The sequence below is a fragment of the Cheilinus undulatus genome, linkage group 22 (genome assembly GCF_018320785.1).
Source record: "Cheilinus undulatus linkage group 22, ASM1832078v1, whole genome shotgun sequence".
In the NCBI taxonomy this organism is placed as follows: domain Eukaryota; kingdom Metazoa; phylum Chordata; class Actinopteri; order Labriformes; family Labridae; genus Cheilinus; species Cheilinus undulatus.
This window is the reverse complement of record NC_054886.1, coordinates 25,025,251-25,046,240: the sequence shown is the minus strand read 5'-3', so window position 1 is coordinate 25,046,240 and position 20,990 is coordinate 25,025,251. Positions and strand designations below refer to the sequence as shown.

At 37.8% G+C, this 20,990-nt stretch overlaps 1 protein-coding gene across 3 annotated transcripts; it reads right to left on the bottom strand.

Annotated features, from left to right (window-relative positions):
• Window positions 1–873: 873 nt before the first annotated feature.
• Window positions 874–14,420, bottom strand: LOC121504244 (SLAM family member 8). 3 transcript variants are annotated; one of them, XM_041778940.1, is made up of 7 exons: window positions 14,309–14,420; window positions 6,155–6,454; window positions 5,636–5,923; window positions 3,774–3,875; window positions 2,729–2,790; window positions 2,536–2,634; window positions 874–1,160 (listed from the first exon to the last, which is right to left on the bottom strand). In XM_041778940.1, exons 1-7 carry the CDS (start codon window positions 14,385–14,387, stop codon window positions 1,083–1,085), a joined length of 1,008 nt encoding a protein of 335 aa, XP_041634874.1. In that variant the 5' UTR covers window positions 14,388–14,420; the 3' UTR covers window positions 874–1,082. The 3 variants fall into 3 exon arrangements, with proteins under 3 accessions (XP_041634874.1, XP_041634875.1, XP_041634876.1); XM_041778941.1 differs by having other exon boundaries at window positions 2,729–2,787; XM_041778942.1 differs by lacking the exon at window positions 3,774–3,875 and having other exon boundaries at window positions 2,729–2,787.
• Window positions 14,421–20,990: the final 6,570 nt, after the last annotated feature.

Here is a 20,990-nt window from a genome sequence, read left to right as displayed (position 1 = left end):
TGTCGTCTCTCCAGGTGGCCTAATTAGAAATGTGTCATAAGTGGCCTTTTTAAAAGAGCCCTTTATGATGCTGTGTACATGGTTACAATTTTCCAAGTGCCCTCTTTGGTGACATGTAAATGGACCAAATCACAGGGAAACCTCTTTAGTATCCTGCAAGTGAACACCATTTGACAAAGTTCCTTGCCTGGTGCCTGGTGCCCTATTTGTAGACAAAATTAGACTGAGCCCTCTCTGTTCCCCTTTTAAGTTGACAAAAGTTGACAAAGTGCACTTTGTGCCCTATAACTGGACAAAAAATGACAGTGTCCTCTTTGGTGCCTTGTAACTGGACAGACGTTGACAAAGTGCAGTCTTCAGTGCTTTATAAGTGGACAAAAGTTGACAAAGTGCTTTTTCATGCCCTGTACATGGTCACAATGTACAAAGTGCTCTCTTTGGTGCCCTTTAGTCAGAAAAAAAAATCTGTCAGAGTACACTCTAGTGTCCTTCAAGAAGACAGTTCAACAGACTGCCATCTTTAGTGCCCTGTAAGTGGACAGATTTCCATAGGATGCCCTCTTTGTCAAACTATAAGTGGAAAAAACATTCCTGTTACTTTTGTGGCTCCTAAACACAATAATGCATGACTAAAATCCCCTAAAATGCATCATAGCCAAGTGTTAACGTCAGAACTTCCCCTTTCCACTTTAATAAGTGATGTTGCATTTCTGCAAAAGGTCAGCAGAGCAGACACAGACAGACAGTTTTGTTGTGAGGTTCCACTGGCCAAACTTTCTTCCCAGTCCATGTCTTTAAGGGTGAGATAAAGGTGTTAGCTTCCTGTTAAGAAATGCTGGTAACAGTGTAGTTGGACTAAAGAAGGAAACAACATTTGAATGATAAACTCTTTATTTACAGTATTTACACTTTTGTTGGACATTGGTGCAGAGATGATAATTAGCTCCAGGGCCTGAAATTCAACAGCAGGATTACTAATAAAAATGTACAAAAGCATGACTCTGTGGTTTTTCTCCTGTGCATTTTTCCCTCAGTCTGTCTTGCTTTGAAGCTCAAAGAATATTTACTCAGTTCAAGCTTTTCTAGGAAATCTCTTGGTAGGGTGAAATGGACATCTTCCTCAGACGCTCGAGCTGGATCTTGTCATAAACAGTATCAGCCTGAATGAGGAGAGTTAAAAAACAGAAAAAACAGAAGACATCAAATTATTCTGTTAGTCTGACTAAACCTGACTTTTAACCCAGAGAGTATGTTGAAGCTATTTTTGAGCTGGAGCCTATCCCAGCTGTCATTGGGCGAGAGGTGGGGTACACCCTGGACTGGTCGCCAGCCAATCGCAGGGCTGACATATAGAGACAGACAACCAGGCACGCTCACACTCACACCTACGGGCATTTTTAGAGTCACCAATTAACCTAATGAGCATGTTTTTGGTGGTGGGAGGAAACCGGAGTACCTGGAGAGAACCCAAGTGTGCACGGGGAGAACATGCAAACTCCATATGGAAAAGCCCTGTCCGGGAAGGGAACCAGCAACCTTCTTGCTGTGAGTTGTTTTTTTACATTCCAAAAATGCACACCATACACAACTAGAAAAATATATAAATATATACATATTATATGTAACAGTTTATTTCCACTATTTTGCATGTTTTTTTTCATCAAGATCAGATATGGTCATAAATATCAAATAATAATATATTTTTTAAAGAACTTAACCATTTAAATGCCAGTTTAAGAGCCCACAATTCTTTACAATGTAAAACACACATGAACAGTGGAATAATTTTCATATACTACATGCAAATTGGACTTCCTTGAAAGAGATTATCACAGCTTTCATATTTGTTACAATGACCAACAACTGGTGACTTTTATGCATTTTTTTAAATTTAACACTTAAATAAATTCTAACAAGAGTGCCCCTATAGAAAACCAGAGAAAAAACATGAAATTTCCCCTAATACCAAATATAGAAATTGGATATCATTTGGTCGCAAACAAGAAAAACTACAAATTTGAAGCAGTGACTCTAGAATGACAGCCTGATATCATAAAATCCATATTTTTTTTACTGCAGTGGCTGAAGGATCAAAAATTGTGGTTTAAATGTGTCGCAATGAGACATTTTTGGTCCTGAACATGCTAAGTGTAAGAAAAAATTGTACAGAGCTTATTATTGACTTGTTACAGGTTCTGACACAAAATTTCAAAATTCTATAAAAAAATGTATTTAAAATAATGTTGTTAGCATTAATACAGTTAAAATATTTTTAAAAAGGCCAAATGTGTCGCAATGTGGCCTCAACACCCTCTATGGGTTAAAATGTGCAATTGCACATTTTAGCACATTCATTTTGTTGTATTAACATATCTGACTTAAAAGATGATCTGATATTTTAACGTATTTAACGTTGAAATACAAATTCTGGACAAAATAGCATTCCATAGTCCTAATCCTCAAATACATAGATTATTCATGTTTCTTGAACTGAAAAGGTTTAGTCATAAAAAAGAAGAGGAAAAGAGTTCTTACCCGAGTCGTGACCTGATTGTACTGAGTGACTTGGGTGTTTCGCGTGACTCGATTGTCTATGTTATCGATTGTTTCGTACACTGAGCATGGCTTCATCCCCTGTAAGTTTGAAGTTATAATGATAATAAATTCCAATGATCCAGATGAATTATGGGTAGAAATAAGTGCAGTGTATCTAAATGGATTTTCTTACATCTTCAGTTGTAACCTCAGTGATGTCGGCGTACACGGTGTGGTCCTCTGGATCACTGCCTGCTTATGATACAGAAGAGGAAAGAGACAAAAACAAACAAGTCATCAGCCATTCATTTAAAATGATCTAAAAACATGGTATGCAGACTGCATTTTAGATTTCATGTACAACAGTTTAGAGCAGGGCTATTCAATGACAAACTCAACCGGACCAGACATGTTTAGCGCCCAGTAAGCAGCTGGTAATGTCAAATTTTGAACCAGTATAGATCAATTTGATGAAAAATATGCACTTTTGATCCATAGTCTCACTTTTAAATCCAGCAACATGACAAAAGCACATCAAAAAGTGCATAAAACACAAGAGAGCTGTATTTGAAAATAACCTAAGGTTGTAGAAATGTTTTTTTCACTTGCATGAAAATAAAATGAATAGAATTAAAAGACTATAATGAAATTCTGTGAATAATAATTTGGTCACATCTTACCCAGCTATATCTTAAAGTGTATAAAAACTAAATTAGCACAGTTGTAGCTACAGTTCACTAGCTATGCATCAAAACAACACAGTGCATTGTAGGTAGACTGTTGCTAGACTACACAGTGCTGCATTTACATTCTGAGATACAGTGCGAATCAATGAAAATGTACGAAACAGGTTGCCCTCTGCATCTCTGGCATGACTACAGGCTGGGCCACTTGGGGGTTGTTTCTGGGCTACATGTGGCCCCCAGGCCGCTAATTGAATAGGCCTTTGTTTACAGGCTTGCAGTCACTTAACCAGGCCTTTGGATAATGCCACTTTCCCCTTAAATGACTCTGATTGGTTCATTCATTTTCTGACCAGTAACAATCCTATCAGATTGGAGCTTTGCAAGAATAATCTGCCTGACGACAGACATGGAATCTGGACAATCCACTAATTGCACCTGTTTTTCCTGTCTGATAGCTCCCATGTTTTTAACTCAGTTCAGATTTGAAACCATTAAAGTACATCATTCTTTAAACTGATTTATTTTGTTGTTCTTTTATTTCCCTAAACTTACCTTTACTTTGTATGCAGTGCCAAGCGACAGCTATGACAGCAACGATGATAATCATCAGTACTACTCCAACCACACTGATGGCAATAAGGAGGTTTACTGGGTCTGCGAATGATGATGTTTTTTCAGTTAATATCATGCTGGATTCATAAAATAATCATCACAATAATGGGGGTCAAACACAAGAAATTAATGTTTTAAAATACAAGAAATCTGCTACTAAAACGAGTGCACAGAGGAATTCAGAAATGGCTCTAGTGTTTGCACCTAATGAGTTAACAGCTCGTGTAAGAACAGCAGGGAAGTGTAATGCCAGAAATAGAAATCTTGATACTTTTATCAACATTATCATTATGCTTACGCTCTCCTCATCCTGAACGGCACACCATTCGATCACTTATCAACCCTTATCTTGAGTTTCATAGCTCTCGAGATAAGTTTCTAATACAGGAAACCGAATTTTTTAAATGCAGGAAATTGAATGTGAAGAGAAAAAAGCCAACCACATCAGCAGAAGGGAAGACTTTGCCTGATATGGTTGATCACAGGGCAAAAAAGCCAAGACAATTTCATATGCTTTCATCCAGCCACTCTGCCATAAAGCCTTATGGTGGAGGACTTCAGTGATGGTTGTTCTTCTGGAACTTTCTCCCATCTCCATACAGGATCCCTGAAGCTCAGAGTGACCTTCGGGTTCTTGGTCACTTCTCCTCTGATTGCTCAATTTGGCCGGGTGAACAACCACAGTGAGGTGGTGAATTTAGGCCAAGTAGTATGCATCTCAAACACTTAATTCCACTAAATTCAAACTTTGTTCCACTATCCACACCATCATTAGCAGACAGTTTCTTTATACACATGCCACAGGCAAATCCGGATATTCTCATAATCATAGTTCATGCTGAGCTCACCAGAATAAAACAAAGGTAAATAAATAAACACCTTTGTGTACCAATCAAACTTTTACTTTTACTGTCCTTTCGCAAACTCCTCAGTTTTGGTGTCACAAAGTTTATTTTCTTTGGCTTCCTTCCGGCTGCCGTCATGGTTCACCAGCAAAAACCTTTAGCCTGCCAGCTCTTTCATGTGCATTTTCATTCATAAAAGGCTTTGCTTTGGCTGTTTAAGGTTGATTGTAGGCATGTAAAGGGTGGAATAGGAGGCAGATCTGCATGCACACATTTCCAGAGGGACTGGGAATTATAAAACAGAGAATTGTGTGAAGATGTGTTTGGGCACAGTATTGTAAATCTGGATCATTTTGGTGCATGCCATTTCCAAGGATTTGGTGTACTTACAATTATAGTGTGGATTCTAGGCACTGTTTTATAAATGAGACCTATGGTTGTGCCAAATTTTCACTGGGAAGGGGGTCTGAATACTTTCTGAATGCAGTGTTTCTAGTTTTAAATACAGGTTGAAAGGTGTTTTTCTACTATTTAGTTGGAACCTCACACACACACACACACAAAACATCAAATTAAGTTCCCAAATATTCATAATTTGACAGACAAAAGTCTAGAAATGACCATGTAAGATATTCTGATTGAATTTTCAACACTTGAATCAAAGCTATTATGTTATGTAAGAAATGTATTTGCAAAAATGTCATTATGGGCAGGACAGTATCTTTAATTTGTGACAATTTGTACAATATTGCATTATATTCAAGCGCATGAGTTGATTGTTTGACTGGTTATTTTGAGCTCTAATGTTTTTTTAATTATCTGCAGATGGAGAAGTCAAACTGTTAGTAAGTTTAATTAGCATGCCTACTTCCTGATCCTTTTCCATTCTCCATAATCATCACTTTAGGTCCACAAAAAATTATTAAAACATCAAATGTTATTTTTGTTTGTACCTACTTTTATCATCTTTGGTTATTTTTTGTGTATCCTCGCTGCACTTCACTGTTTTGGATGTCGACATCTTGCTGACAGGATTGTAGATGGTACAGTTGAACTCGGTGTCTTTATCCTGTGTCCTGATGATGTACTGCAGCCTGGACCCATTACTGGTTTTGCGCTCTACAGTCCAGTTGTAGCTGATGTCACTGTGAGAGTCTGAACTGCACTCCAGTAAAACTGTACATGAGTTGGTGGAGGAGTTCCAGGTGGAGTTTCCAGTCACATCAGGCTGGTGGGTTATAGACTCTAGGGAGGGAGTTGACAGAGCAAATTGAGAATATGATTTAGTCCAAATGCTTTGGCTTTATTAAATCCAAATTTAAAGGATTTAAATGTTACCAAAATGCATGAATAAAATGTAAAAAGGGGTTACTTTATGATGACTTTCAGTGCACACATTGTGAGTTTTATTTCTAAGCTGCTCTACTTCTACTTTAGGTGCAAGGTTTAAAGAAAACAGCATCAAAAGTTTCTCACCGTGAACTTTCAGGGTGACTGTGACTGTTGGATTTTGTGTTTTTCCATCTGAGCTAAAAATGAATTCACCAGAATCCTGCTGAGTCAGCTCTTTAATTGTCAGACTAAAGTTTGTATGGTCAAACTCTAATCTGCCCTTAAAATGTTTTTCATCAACAGTCCTATATTTGTCTGCAATTACTGATACTCCATATCTCCACTTTGCTGCAGTGACGCCTTCTGTTGGCAGGCATGATAACAGCTCCACAGAGTCTCCAACTTTTTTATGGATGACATGTTGACAACTGAAAGCCTCCACATCTGAAACACAAAGGAGAAGTTTGATTGTTAGAAAAGTAAGTTCAGTCCTTCCACTTTAGGGTCATGGTGAGGGGACTTGACCAGATCCAAACTAGGCCTGTTCTCAAAAAATTGTATGGGAATATATTATCACCACCTTCATCTTGCCATGCACATGTCAATACAGATGTGAAAGAATCAATACAGTGTATGCTCTGACGGCAGTTTTAACATACATCCCCAGAGTGCAGTGAACAAAAAAGCCAGCAGATGGCAGCAGTCATAAAACAGCATAATCCAGCGCACCCCTCACTCCTCACACCAAAACAAGATTGTAGTTACTCTGGTAGCATAGATCAAAGGGTCTATCTACTACCAGTAGGCTAGAAGCAAAGATACTGGATTATTATGAGATTTTTCAAACACCAGACAGTCAGGAGTTGGAAATGACTCATGCAAACTGTAAGAAGGTAAGTGTAGCAGCACCAATCAGCAATGACACGCAACACCAGGCTAATTAACAACAATAGAAAAGTAAACGACCATTGTACTTCAGTAAAGGTACAGTTACTCTGCTAATATTCTACCCAAGTAAACGTACTGGTCTATAAATCTACTCAAAAGTAAAACACATCTCATTCAAAGTCTAGTTTACTTTCGGTGGCTTTTACTTGAGTACAACAGGTGTGCAGTTTTTCTACTTCTGGAAATACCCAGCCCTAATCACAACAGTCACTGGGTGAAAATCAGGGTCCACATTAGACTGGTCTTTGTTAAAACACAGGAGGGCATACAGAGAGATGGATTAAACATTCACACTTGCACTTAAGCAGCCCTGCCCACAGAACTGGCTGGGCCCCTGAAAAAAACACAGGAAATGGGCCCTCCCTGGTTTCAATTTATTCATGATATCAATGTGGGTGTTTGAGATCAGTAGCACTGAGGCTTGCTTCCTGGTGTTCCACCAGAGTTTCTGCTATTTTTTGTATTGTTTTTTCACTTTAAACCCATTTCTCTATTTTTAACAGTTTCTTCCACATTTTAAACATCTTCTTGTACCTTCTTGGGCCATTTTACCCCTATTTGGGCCAATTTTAACATTTTTTTGCCACCTTTTAACCGCTTTTACTATTTTCCACCCAGTTTTGAATTTTTGTTAGCCATTTTCCCCCACTTTTATCCCACATTTTCCTATTTTAACTCATTTTCACAGTTTTCAAATCATATTTTTCTCTTTTTTACTGTAAGTCCATTTATTTCCATTTCAACTAATTTTTGCTACCTTTATAATACTTTATCTGGCCAGTTTTGGCACGTTTCAATCACTTGTCTCCATTTTTTACCCATTTTTGCTCCACTGTGCAAGCCATTTTGCTACTTTTACCCCTCTTTAACTTATTTTAACACCTTTTCACCATTTTTCCACTCATATTTGCCACTTTTGTCTACTTTAACCCAATTTTTTCCCCCACTTTAACTAATTTTGCTACTTTTTAACCCTTTTGCCACTTTTCTCCCATTTTTGCAACTTATTTGCCACTGTTTTCGTGTTTGTAACCAATTTATCTTCCACTTTTACTCCATGTTTGCCTATCTCAACCCACTTTGACCAGTGCTTTTATTCATATTTGCCATTTTTTTCTAGTTTTAGCCCATTTCCACTTTTTTTCTTTTGCCTCTCTGTAATCCTTTTTAACAGCTTCATCTGACTTTTTTTTTTTTTTTAGACATTTTGACCCATTTTTGCCTCTTTTTTGTCATGCTCAAAAAGTTCTTTATCCAATTTTGGCCACTTTTTAGCAGCTTTTCACTATTTACCATACATTTTTACCCCTGTTTGTGACCCATTGTTGCCACTTATCCCCCATTTTACCCCCTTTTTCACTTCTATTACCAATTCTTGCCCGTTTCGTTTTACAAGTTTTTGGGACTTGTTAACCACTTTTACCTTTTTGAACCTTTTTTATTTGTTTATTTTGTCAACTAAAACTATGGCTAAAAATGTCAACATCTGTTTATCCACGAGAATGATGAGACTAAGACTATCAAAACTTACCTTTAACGTCTAAAACGCTTTCATTTTAAGTCAAGGAGACTAAAACAAGACCAAAATGTGATTTAGTTTTTGTCATGAACTTGCTTCATTGTGGACACATAAGTCTGACTTGGCATCAGATTTAGATTAAAGGTTTTGTCTAACAGTGCTGACCAGAATGTTTTCTAGATTCATCATTTAAAACTGTAAAAGACAGAAATGACAAAAATAAAGGATCATTTTATCCTGAAGACTTTTAGAATAAAATATATAGCTGTCCAAATTAGTGCTGCTCAGCACAGAAAGACCAGGTTTGACAAGGTCTTGAAAGCGGAACCTTGCTGCTGTGAGGTGACAGCGCTAACCCTAACCACAGTGCTATTAAGCTTTCGTTTTAGACCCTTGGTCTTTTCTATGTGTGAAACTGTTATAAAAAAAAAAAGGTGACGTGAAACACAAGAACAATCAAACCAGGCAGGGAGTCAACTGATGGACAACAGTCTGAGAGAGAAGATTATTTTTAAACTTAATAGAAAAACTAAACACAAAGAAAATGAAATGAAATAAAGCGTTAGTTGTGTGAGAATGTTTGTGTAGGAGGTCATGATTCTCATTTGTGGTCTGTGGTTTGGAGCAGTTTTTGAGGGCAGGCGACAAAGGAAAGAAAAACAAAAGGAGTAAATAAAAAGAAGTTTAAAACTTTATTTCGCAGCGCTGACACCTAGAAACACGGATTCCAAAAAAGCTGGGATGCAGTGCAAAATGTAAATACAAATTTGAAAATCTTTTTCAAGCTAAATTAAACTGAAGCAGCACAAATAAAAGATTTTTGCTGTTTAAGCTCATAAACTCTGTTAATGAAAACATATTCTGAGTTTCATGCCTGCAACATGTTCATAAAAAAATGGGACCTTGCAAAACAGATGGATTGGGTAGATTCATCGTGAAAAGCTCCAACCTGAAACAATCTGACCAATCAGCATCATTTGTGGAGAATGAGGCGGTAGCTACAGCTTTTGTTGTACTGGAAGCTGGTGCTGGTGTAGCGATTTCACTGGATGTAGCTATCAGTTCCCAAAGTGGGATATTTGCTAAAAAATATTTTCATCCTCCAAAGGGGGGCCTAAACGAAAATGTTTTGATCCACTGTTACAGTGGCCACATTTCTTCTCCTGGCGGGTCTTGACATGAGTTTTATCCAACAACAACCTCCACCTCAGGGAGGGCTCTAGACCGGTGGGTTTCAATCTTTTCTTGCCCAAAGCACACCTACAGAAGATCAAGCCAAACTCTCAAGACACACCAGATCCATTTCCATTCAAAATAGCCTCTTAATACATGTTACAGTATCTTCAGTTCAGCCAGGCCCACTTAGCCAAGAATCTCCCACAGTTTACATTTATAATGTTTTAATTCTATCAGCAGCTATTTTATGCATCTATTGCTGTTACTTATATTTGGCGGTGTTGCTGCTCTGTGATCTCCCTGCCCTCCCACGAGCCTAAATGGAAAACATGAAGTAGTAACAGCCCACGTTCCTGCACTTCCTGTGCCTACAAGGAAAGCCTGAGAGAAAAGCAGCAATAAACCCAGAGCAGAGCAGACATCAGTGACGACAAAATTACACTGATTTAGTCAGATGTGGCATAATTGGAGGAGCTGGGGTGGAGGAGGGTTGCAAAAGCAGCATGTAGCAGCAAAGAGTGGACAGTCAGAGTAGCTTAGATATGGCGGCATTTAGCCAGTAGGAAGCTTAACGTGATTTGCTGGCAGTCATCTGATGCAGGCTAGCATGAGATCATCTTATCTCAAATGAGATGGCAGCACTTGACACTGCGACCTGCTAGAAGTAACACTATATGATCAATTTTTTGTTTTAGCAATAATATTGTACGAATTTTCACTGCACGCTTTGCTACACCAGCTGAGAACCACTACTCTAGACAACATCCACATACATTAGACGACATACCAACGACATGACAAGGCATATAAAACGCAAAGACCACAATATTAAAAGAATGGCACAATGAAATGACATTTAAAGTCATGGTACAAAAAAACACTACTTGTAATGAAGACATGCCCTAAGAAGATACAAAATGTCCCAAAATATTTGTGCGTTCAGTCAAGTTTCGTCTCTCTAGGTGATGACCGTGAACTTTCGTTAACCACAAACAAGCATTTTCTGCTACCTGACATCCTCATAAATTAGCAGAAGGATCAGATAATTTTTATTTGAGTGAGCATTTGATTTCTTGCGGGTTTTGTCCAAGTTCTAAGAAAGTCTGCGGTAAGAAATAAATAACTCTTTTGTGGTGTAAGGAAGGCCCAGTAGAATTAACTTCAAGTCATTCTTTTGGCTGTTACTCTTTATTATGAGTAACTATAACTATTGTTGTGTTTATGTTTCAGCACAAAAATCATTTTTAGAGCTGGATGTGATGCACTGACACATTTGGAAAGTAAAGCAGCAGAACCACAGGTTTGACCTCAAGAGAAATAAAGCATCAGTTTCCTCTAACAGTCATTGTTTATTGTTAGTGCTGCTGCTGGTGGTGATAAATTCTCATGAAATGTTTTGACTGTCAAGTATTTGACTCTAACCTTTAAATGACAGGATGTCTGAGCCTCAACAAGCACGAACTATTTGTTTTCTCATAACTAAACAATGAAACAATAGTGAAATACTAACAGCTTCTTTCTGGGAACTATAAATAGCGCAGTAACCAGTGTTTTTCAGTGCTTTTAATGAAGTAGTTTACTTCTGCAGATACTCTGAAATGTCCACCTAAACCCACTATACCTCACTGATCGGCATCACAATGTCAGTCCCACCCTAGCCAGGATGCCAAAGTGGACCTGTTGTGGACCTTAAGTGTCACAGGAAACAGTTGCAGACGTGTGAACTACACTGTCCCAGTTTGAATCAGGAATGCTGAAGGTGTTTCCTCTGGTTTAGTTTGTTAAATTATCAATAGCTGGTTTTGGGGCAGAACTGGGAGGTGGAAATCTTGTCAAAGGTGGAAATTTTTGTCAAAATAAGAATATTTAATTTCAGTCAGGAACACTCGCCATGCATTTAACCATTTGATTGCAAAATGGTTGTACAGTTTTACTTGGCGGAGAAGGCTCTGCTCAAAAGATGCTCTCTTGGTTAGACATGCAGCATGCTCTGAATCTCCAGGGAGCATGGCTAGAAGCCCCCATATGGATAGATACATTTATGACAATGGCTACTGCCATCGTCTGGGCCCCTGAAAAACCAAGAGAACAGGCCCTCCCCAGTTGTGATTTATTGATGTCAATGCATGACTGTTGGATCACTAGCATTGGTGCTAGCATCCTGGCTAACAGTTACCTCATGCTGGAGCTGAAAATTGTGTCAAGCTATTATTGTGTTCTGATGTTGATAATATTTATATCACCACTTTTTTGCAACCATTATTGCCACATCTTTTTGCCCATTTTTGCCTCTTTTAGGAAAGTTTTTGCCACTCATCATGTTTTGGCCCTTTTATATCAATTTTTGGCTCTTTTTGCCCATATTTCCAATTTTTTACCCTTTTTGCCCATTTCTATAATATTTTTTCCAACTTTTTGCCTATTTTAGCTTGCTTGCTTATTTCTTTTTTACCTGTTTTTTGCCATTTTGCCCAAATTTGCAACTTTTGGCTGCCTTTAACCCTTCTTTTTGGCAATTTATGCCTTTTGATACAATCTTTGCCCATTTTTCCACTTTTTGCGAATATTTGCAATTTGTTTTGTCCTTTTTGCCCATTTCTGCAACACATTTTTGCAACTTTTGCCTATTTTAGCTACCTTTTGCAATTTTTTTAATCCCATTTTTTGCCCTTTTATTTGAAAATGCTGTTTTCGCTGCTTTTTGCCGTTTTTCCACTTTAATCCAATTTTTTGTCACTATGTGCCCACTGATACCAATTTTTGCCTAAATTTGCAATTTTTTGCTACTTTTTTGGCCCTTTTTGCCAATTTCTGTATTTTGTTTTTTTTTTTTTTTTTTACATTTTGACTATTTCAGTTGCCTTTTGCTTTTTTTTTTGCCCTTTTGTTTCCAAATTTGCCACCTTTTGCTGCATCATGTCCATTTTTTGCCACCATTCTCCCATTTTTTCCACTTTATGCCCATTTACACACCTTTTTGCTTATTCCTAGCCATCCTTGGATATTTTTTTTTTCACATTTTTGCCTCTTTTTATTTGTTTTAGGCACTTTTTGCCAATCTTTAAAAAAGTGTTTTGCCCCTTTTTGCCAATTTTAAGCCATTTATGCCATTTTGTTCAGACTATTTTAATCCATTTCTTGCCAGTTTATACCTTTTTTTTGTCTCTTTTCACAATTATTCTATTCTTTTAGAAAAAAGTTGTGTCTGTTTCTTTTCACTTTATGCATCCTGACATCTGTGTATATTATGGCCTAGCTATGAAGTCTGTCAATACTTTCCTAATCATTTAGTTTAGTGTGCCCATCCACATTGTTTACATCATTAATAAAAAGGTTATTCTGCTTTTTAAAAGGGGTTTACATTTTGAACAAGTTGATATTGTACAACAGTATAAATAAATGATATTCATTTTGTTGCTTTAATAAGACTGGTTATTATTTAGTTTAAAATATAGATTTTTTTTTTTTTAATTTCTTTTTTATCACAGCTTAACTTTACAATGGACACGGATTTCCCTGACCTCCATGGGCCCCCCTGTTTGGCTGGTGTGCAACAAGCATTATTCTATAAAGGAGGAGACTTGGGTGGAGGAGGTTAAGTTTTGCAAGCAGCAGCGTGGTGCATCAGCTCTATGGATTACTGCTTTAGAACACCTAGACATTTTGTTCAATGCAATACTTCCAACTGAGTTGCAACAGTTTGGGGAAGGCCCTCTTCTATTTCAACAGGACTGTACACCAGTGCACAAAGAAAGGACTTTAGAGACATGGTTTGATGAGTTCAGTGTGGAAGAACTTGAGCCCTGGTAAATGTATGCCACATTAGCTTCCATTATAATAAATGACACATGTCCAAAGGAGCTACTCCTGACTGGTACTTTACACTTCCCTGCAGTGGTAATCCTACATCTATACTAAGTAGTTGTATACAGTACAGCAGTTCAGGCCATGATTTTAGAAACATTAAAGCTGAAACTACAGAAAGAGACAGGATGATTCATTCCAAGGAAGGACCACACCTCCCTGTTCCTGTTTAAAAAACATGTCCATGCAGTAGGACCAACTATGGCTTTAATAAACGAATGCATATTCAAACTATACAGTAACAAACTTGAACCAACTGTTCAAGGGAAACAACAAAGAGGAAGCTACTGAGACAGCGAGGATGACCCCTTTTTGAGTTGCATCAAAGCCTGAAAGTTGAAGCTGAGCAGATGCAGCAGAAAAAAACGCTGACACAGGGAACCAAAAAGTCAAATGCAAATTCTGACATGAAGATCGGATGTTTTGCAAACTTATGACATTGTTTAAACCAGGAAATCAGAGCTTAACTTTCTTTTACTTCTTATGAAAATAAACGTAAGGAGTTTTACCGTCAGTGCCTTCAATTCATGGCCTGAGTTGGCTGTCAGAGCTCCCAGATCTTTACCTTAGTACTTAGGCTTTGGATGAGCTACTTTAACGTTGCTCTGCTTTTACAAGACCAAGAGCCTACACACTTCTTCCATGGAAATAACGTCATTTCCTGGAATAACTTATGCATATCCAGTAAACTCTTGACCTACATCTATTTAGAGACACGACTGTAATGTGAAAAAAAAAAACCTTGAATAGAATAAAAAACATACACAGAGTGGAAGTTCATATGGACGTACCGTGAAGACACATCCAAGAAAAGAGCACGATGCTGCACTTGAAGACGAGGCTCAAGCTATGCAAACGACCACCAGCCATCTTTGTGGCAAGAGGAACGTCTGTTTCCTCTTCTTGTCAATCGAAAAATGCTGCGGGTGTTACAATTGAACATGCAGAGGGTAAGAGTGGGGGAGGTTCTTCTCAGCAGAGAAGAAGAAGAAGAAGAAGCGGAGTGACCTAACCTGACAGGATGATATAACACCAGATAAAAAAGAAGCAAATCTGTACTTTATTTATTTATTATTTTATTAATTTTTTAATTTTACTTTTTATTCTTTTTATTGTTCATTTCTTTTTTCCTTTGTATTACAGTCTCATTTGACATTGTTTACTTTGTTTTACCTAAATCTCAATAAAAACATAAAATTAAAAAAAGATGCAAATCTGAAGATTATGTGAGCTTCAAGGATGTACATGGTGGCATTTCTATCCTGCTATTATGACTGCCAATCATAACTTTGACCATTTTAATCACATGATGTATTTCAATCATTTCATCAGGAAGAAAAACAATTCCATATTGACAATGTGAAGCTAATCTTACCAGTGTCTTGCTTTGGGAATCAAATAAATACACTGAAATGTGTTCTAACTTTTAGATATTTATTATTTAAATGAGTGCTGCACTGCTACACCAGTGTAGTGTGAATTATTGGTGGACCAACCTGCCCACAGAGATGGCAAGGCTCCTGAAAAACCCCTGCAGCTGTGATTTACTGATGATATCAGTGCATGAGTATAGGATCAGAAGCGTGGGTGCTAGCATCCTGGCTAAGAGTTACTTCATTTTGTAGCTGTAAAGAGTGTGAAGCTTTTGTTAGGTTCTGATGCTTATCTATTAACGTCACTTTTTAACACCTTTTCATCATTGTTTCCACACATTTCTGCCACATTTGTTTCCGTTAAACCTGCTTTGCTTCTTTAAATATTTTTTGCCACTTTCACTTTTGCACCCTTTTTTTACTTTAGCCTCCTATTTTTGCCACTGCTTATTAGCCTTTTTTTTGGCACTTTTTAACCACTTTTACCATTCCTGCCTATTTCCGCCTCTTTCATGCCTTATTAAGCCATATTTTCCATTTTTATCCAATTTATGCCACTTTTAACCCATTTTTGCCACTCTTCAACCTCTTTTCACTACTTACCACTAATTTTTGCCACTCTTAAACCCATTTTGCCAATTTATGCCTTTATTTTGGAATTATTGCATTATTTTACCCTTGGACATCTTGTTACCTTTAATTTTTTTTTCTGGCATCGTGCACATTATGGCCTAGCTTTGGAGTCCAAACGTAACAAATAAAGAGGCATTTTGTGTTTTAAGGAAAGGAGTTCACCCATTTTTGCCACTTTTAACCACTTTCCACCATTTCCATGTATGCTTGCCTTTTACACACATATTTGCTGCTTTTATCCAATGTCTCTTTGACCTTATAGTTTACCACTCTTTAACCTCTTTTCACCTCTTATTCCCATCTAGTTTTGCCACTTTTGACCTATTTTTGCCACTCTTATGAGTGGTGTAGTTCAGTGTGTCTATCCACATTGTTAACATGGCAAATAAAAAGGTGATTCTGTTTCTAGAAACAGGTTTATTTAAAAAAACAAACAAACAAAAAACTGTCATATTATATTACTGCATAAACATAAACCATGCACAATAGACTATGATTCTGTTCACCTCCATGGGCCTCCCTTTTTGCTGGGCCCCAGAAATCTTTCCCTTTTTTCCCCCCATTATGGGCAGCCTTGTTGGTAGGTGCTAAGTTCGTATTCAGTCCAATACAGTGTTTAACACATCTATACATTAACAAATGTGCAGGATGGACCTCAAAGTTGTATTCCCCCATCTGTATAAAAATGGATAGCAGATAAATTCAACTGTTTGTCATAAGAGGTAATACAGTATACAGGAGTGCATGTACAAAATGACTCACCGAAGTTCAAAGAGCCCTGAAACTGTAGTTACACTATTTAGGACTTCCAGTTTAGTTACTTTTCTGTGTAAGTAAACCTGTTAAGGTAACTGCTCTTTGTTATGCTCCTACTGCTTTATTTTTACGGTCTTAAGATAAGACCTGTTAAAACAGGATAAAAACCTGCTTTTATTTTGAAAGAGAATTGGATTTCATTACTTATATTGCTGGTCATAGTTAGTACATTATATTAGTTTAAAACTAATATAATCATCTGATGAAATACATCTTTTGAGAGACAGCTGACAGTTGTATGTGAGTGTTGAGACTCTGTGAGAACCATAGACCTCTAAATTAAGACTGTTTATTGGTGCCTTTTGAAGCTATACTACAGTATCTAAACTGTGGTGAACAACATAGCATGTGATTAGTAAAATAAAAAAGTACCAAGAGCCCTTTTGAAACTATTATAAATGAGAGGCTTATAAAAGATCACTTGTCAGATCTTTAGCTTTACTACAGCCAAATGTTAGACATTAGTTTGGACAATATCACCAATGCGCTATTTGCTTTTATTAGGTGACATAAGATCAATAATTGTCTCAGATTTATTTATGGTTCTTACTGAGGAAATCAGTCTAAATTAACCTTGTATTTGTTCAAGCTTACAAATCATGCATGGTGAAAATTAATGAAGCAGTGGGGTTGAAAAAAAAATGTTCACATCTGTTAACTCTAAAGCAGGAAACCACGGTTTGTCAATAGATCTGTTAATGATCAGTGTTTCAAGCCATGTGAGATATTCAAAAGCACATAATTCGCTCAGTTAACCACAACATCCTCCTACCTCGCTTACAGTACACCACTGGACCTTGACCATGCCCTTAACTGGTTCCAGTCTAACCTCTATGGAAGAATTGATTTCATTGCTTTAGCTGATGCAAAAATCACCTGTGGGGTACCTCAAGAATCAGTCCTTGGCCCGACCCTCTTCACCCCCTCTGTGCAACGTCATTAGAAGCATGGGAGATCCTTCTATGCTGATGACACCAAACTCCACCTAAAAAGTGATCCTACTACCTCTGCGGCAATGTCATGATCCACACTCATCCCCTGTCTGGAGGAGTCAGAGGTGTGGATGAATCACAACTTGCCACAGTGCTTTAGACTCCTGATGGTCATCGTCAGTCCCCAACTCTCCAGGTATCTTCCCCACTGATCCCTCCACAATGCACAGGACTGCCCTGCATGGGGTGAGCTGGATCAGGAAAGATGGCCAGGTGCTCGCAGAAGCACAGTTGCCTTCCTATTTCCACTCTCCTGAGCACCTCTGCATGGTCCTGCAAACGATACCCAAAAACTTACCAAAGGGAGGTCATCACCGGTGAGTCTAGCCAGCATCTCTTGCCATCAGCCTGTGTCCAAGCTTCATTAGAGTGTAGTGCAACTGGGAGGACCAAGGACTGAAAGACTCTGACTTTCATCTGCATGCTCAGATACCTCTATGAACCCATTCCTCAATGAGTGAGGCCAAGTCTGCTGTTGATCTCAGTCCAGTGGTTAACAGACCGATCGATTATCATTTCAACACAGGAGAACTGCACAACTTCTATTCTCTTACCATCAACAGACACAGATTCGATTAGGGCTGGGTATTGTAAAGAACCTCACGATTCAATTCGATTTCAATCTTTAGGTTGCGATTCGATTCGATATCGATTCGTTTCAATATTGATTTAAATGCTTCAATGTCAATTCAGTAAGAAGTAGAAATACACAAATAACCTGTTGACAATTTTTTAATAATTATTTTCATGCCCATGTGAACATATTTGGTAAGTCACCTCACATTTTTTAGCAAAAAAACATCTGAAAATAAAAATTTGCACAATAATAACTTATTTGTGCATATGGAGTACAAAAGTAAAAAACATGACAGTTCTGTATAAACACTGAAAAAGTAAAGTGCATGTAAACTTAATTAATATTTCTGTCCTCTTGGAAATTGTGATAAACCTCACATGACATGGTTATGGTTAGTTGTTGTTTGGTCGAGTGTGGCCTCCGTCCATACAACGTGAATCACACGCACAGCGACCCCCACTGGCCAGGAGGTGAATCTATTCAGAGGATTTGCTGAATTGATATTGAATTGGGGGAAGAAATATTGCGATGCATCGATTGATCAATATTTTTACCCACCCCTAGATTCGATCCCAGCATCCAAGGCATCCCTGAATGCCTGGATCTTTGTTTTGGTCCAGGAGACCCAATATGTCAGCCTCCTCACAGAGCAACTGTCACAATCCCTTATTTATTCAAAATGACTCAAGGGAAAATACCCCTTTGGACGACCTTATAAAAACAAAGCAAAATTAGTGGGCGCTCCTGGTTAAGATTCAAGTTGGTGTACGCTTTAGGCAGGGGTAATAGTTTTGGAGCCATTGCTGCTTAATATCTTTCTGGATGCTGACGCTTTATTTTTCCTTTGAACTAGATGTTTCAAAACCTGTCAGTTTATTATTTTCCCTCTGTGGTAAGTGTATCAGTGCTTGTTTGCCTGTGATTTCCTGCATCTTCAGCAAAACTAACAGTTCTGTGCTACTCTAGCATGTGTGAACAGAGAAGGAAGTGAACAATCAAGATAGAGGCCATCTCTGTCACACATTTATGGTGAAAAACGGTTGTTGTATCATAGGAAGTAACTGTGTCTCCATTTTGTCTGAATGATCTCCATTTGTCTCATGTATGAATAAAAAGAAACACGCCATAGTTGTCGGTGGTCTGGCAGGCTATTCATAGCTTACAGTAACTGACCACACAGAGGCTGTGGCACCTGGCACTGTTACTCTCTATTTTTTTCTAAATAATGCATGATGAAATCAGCTTACAACTGCAGAAGAAATACATTGATATAAACAGGAAGTTTTTGTCACTTTTAACCCTTATACAGAATCCAGGGCACTATTTAAATAGCTAAGAAAAGCTCAGAAAAGTCCAAAGCAGAACTGTGCTTCCGCAATACATATTAATGCCTGTCTACATTAGTGGAGTTCTTTGCTCTAAAGCAGTGACACTCAACGCCTGGCTCTTGAGCCATATGTGGCTCTTCTATAATGACTTGTGGCTCTTTTTATGTCTTAATTTGAAATATTGTCTCCCCAGAAAACCTTAAAAAGAGAAACTTTCACCTCAGAAATGATCCATTGCAGACTGAGCTACTGCCCAGTTTGCCACTTTTATCCCATTTTTGTCCTGCTTTTTGCAATTTTTTGTCACTTTTCACAAATTTGAGCAGCCTTTTGCCTTTAAATGCCACTTTTTCTCCATTTTGCCACTGTTTGCTTATTTTTTTCGCACCTTTTTGCAGATTTTTTGCCCATATTAGTCACTTTTTAATCATTTCTTTGCTTAATTGTTGCCACTTTCTGACCATTTTTGCCACCTTTCACCACTTAGATTGTTGCTCTTGCAAATGTATTTTTCAACAGTTTGGCTCTTTGTTTGAAAAGGGTTGAGTAACACTGCCAGGATTACATCCTACAAAAGTACAGACAGTTTAATGCATTTTTGTGGATTTGGGTTGATAATACTGCCATAGGGGAAATGAGGGGTAAATAATGTTCGTCATCTAAGTATAGTTGGTGCTAATTAGCTAAAGTTAGCTGGTTCATGCTATCTAACAATCAAATCAGGATCACTGTCAGCCGTCAGTCAGTGTTCATGTACTGTAATGTTCATTCTAAGACAGTCATGTATTAATGGAGTTTACACAATATGTGATGTCAGGATAAGACGTGTTTTTGGTGCTACTGTATTGTTCCCAGTGGAGTGTTTAACAGCATTTATCTGCTATTTACCCCTCTCTGGGTTTTTTTGGGTTTTTTTGCTCTCTGAAAGCGTTCTGTAGAAGAGTAACCCAAGCTTCTCTCCTCATCACTTTATGTATCAGTTGAACAACAACTTTCTTTCATTCAAAAATACCAAATAAAACTGGTTAAGACACAAAGGAGCTACTCATGATTCAGAGATAAACAGTCGTCTATCGAAGGAAGTAAATGAGGTAACTGATCCAGCCACACTTTAAAGCTGTTATTCTAAACATTCTTGGAAAACCAAGTAAGTAGATAATTTAAATGAATTCATCATAGTTGTAAATAGCAAGATTTATCAGCCTATAGACAATATTCCATTACTCCTGCAGCCAGTGGTTTAAGGCACAAACTTATAAATCTATAGGATGACTGAGTAATAGTGGCAAAGGTAAGTCACATTAAACACATTATAAAAAGGGGGTGAAAATCAATTTCTTCATTGAGAGCCTTGGGTGATAAAGTGTTACGGGAACATATCCAGAATAAGGAGCATGTTGTTTACATCTCCTCCTCTCCGTGGGAGTGTGACATGTTCATTGCCAATGTGCTACAAAAGTGCTATTTTTCAAAGATCTGGAGGTTTAACCTATGTAAGCGAGACCCCAGGGGCACTTAAGCATATAAATGACATTTGGAGTTTTACATGAGATAGTGCCTTTAATGGATATACCTTTAGCTGTGTGTGGATGACAGAAAGTTTTAGTTTTACGAGTAAAGTTACATTAAAGTTACAACTGTTGACCTACTAAGACACATAGGAGGCAACCGTAAAAGTACATTTCTCTATAGTGTTAAAAAGCATGAGGAAGTGCATTTTCAAGTGCATTTCTCCCTCAATATATGAAATTTAT

What these genes read in the sequence shown, in the direction of transcription:
- LOC121504244 (XM_041778940.1), bottom strand. Translation starts at nt 14,387, where the DNA reads ATGGCTGGTGGTCGTTTGCATAGCTTGAGCCTCGTCTTCAAGTGCAGC. An exon ending in AGTCACCCTGAAAGTTCACG is followed by an intron (nt 5,924 to 6,154) that starts GTGAGAAACTTT and finishes CTCCCTCCCTAG; the next exon opens with AGTCTATAACCCACCAGCCT. An exon ending in CTGAGGTTACAACTGAAGAT is followed by an intron (nt 2,635 to 2,728) that starts GTAAGAAAATCC and finishes TCAAACTTACAG; the next exon opens with GGGATGAAGCCATGCTCAGT.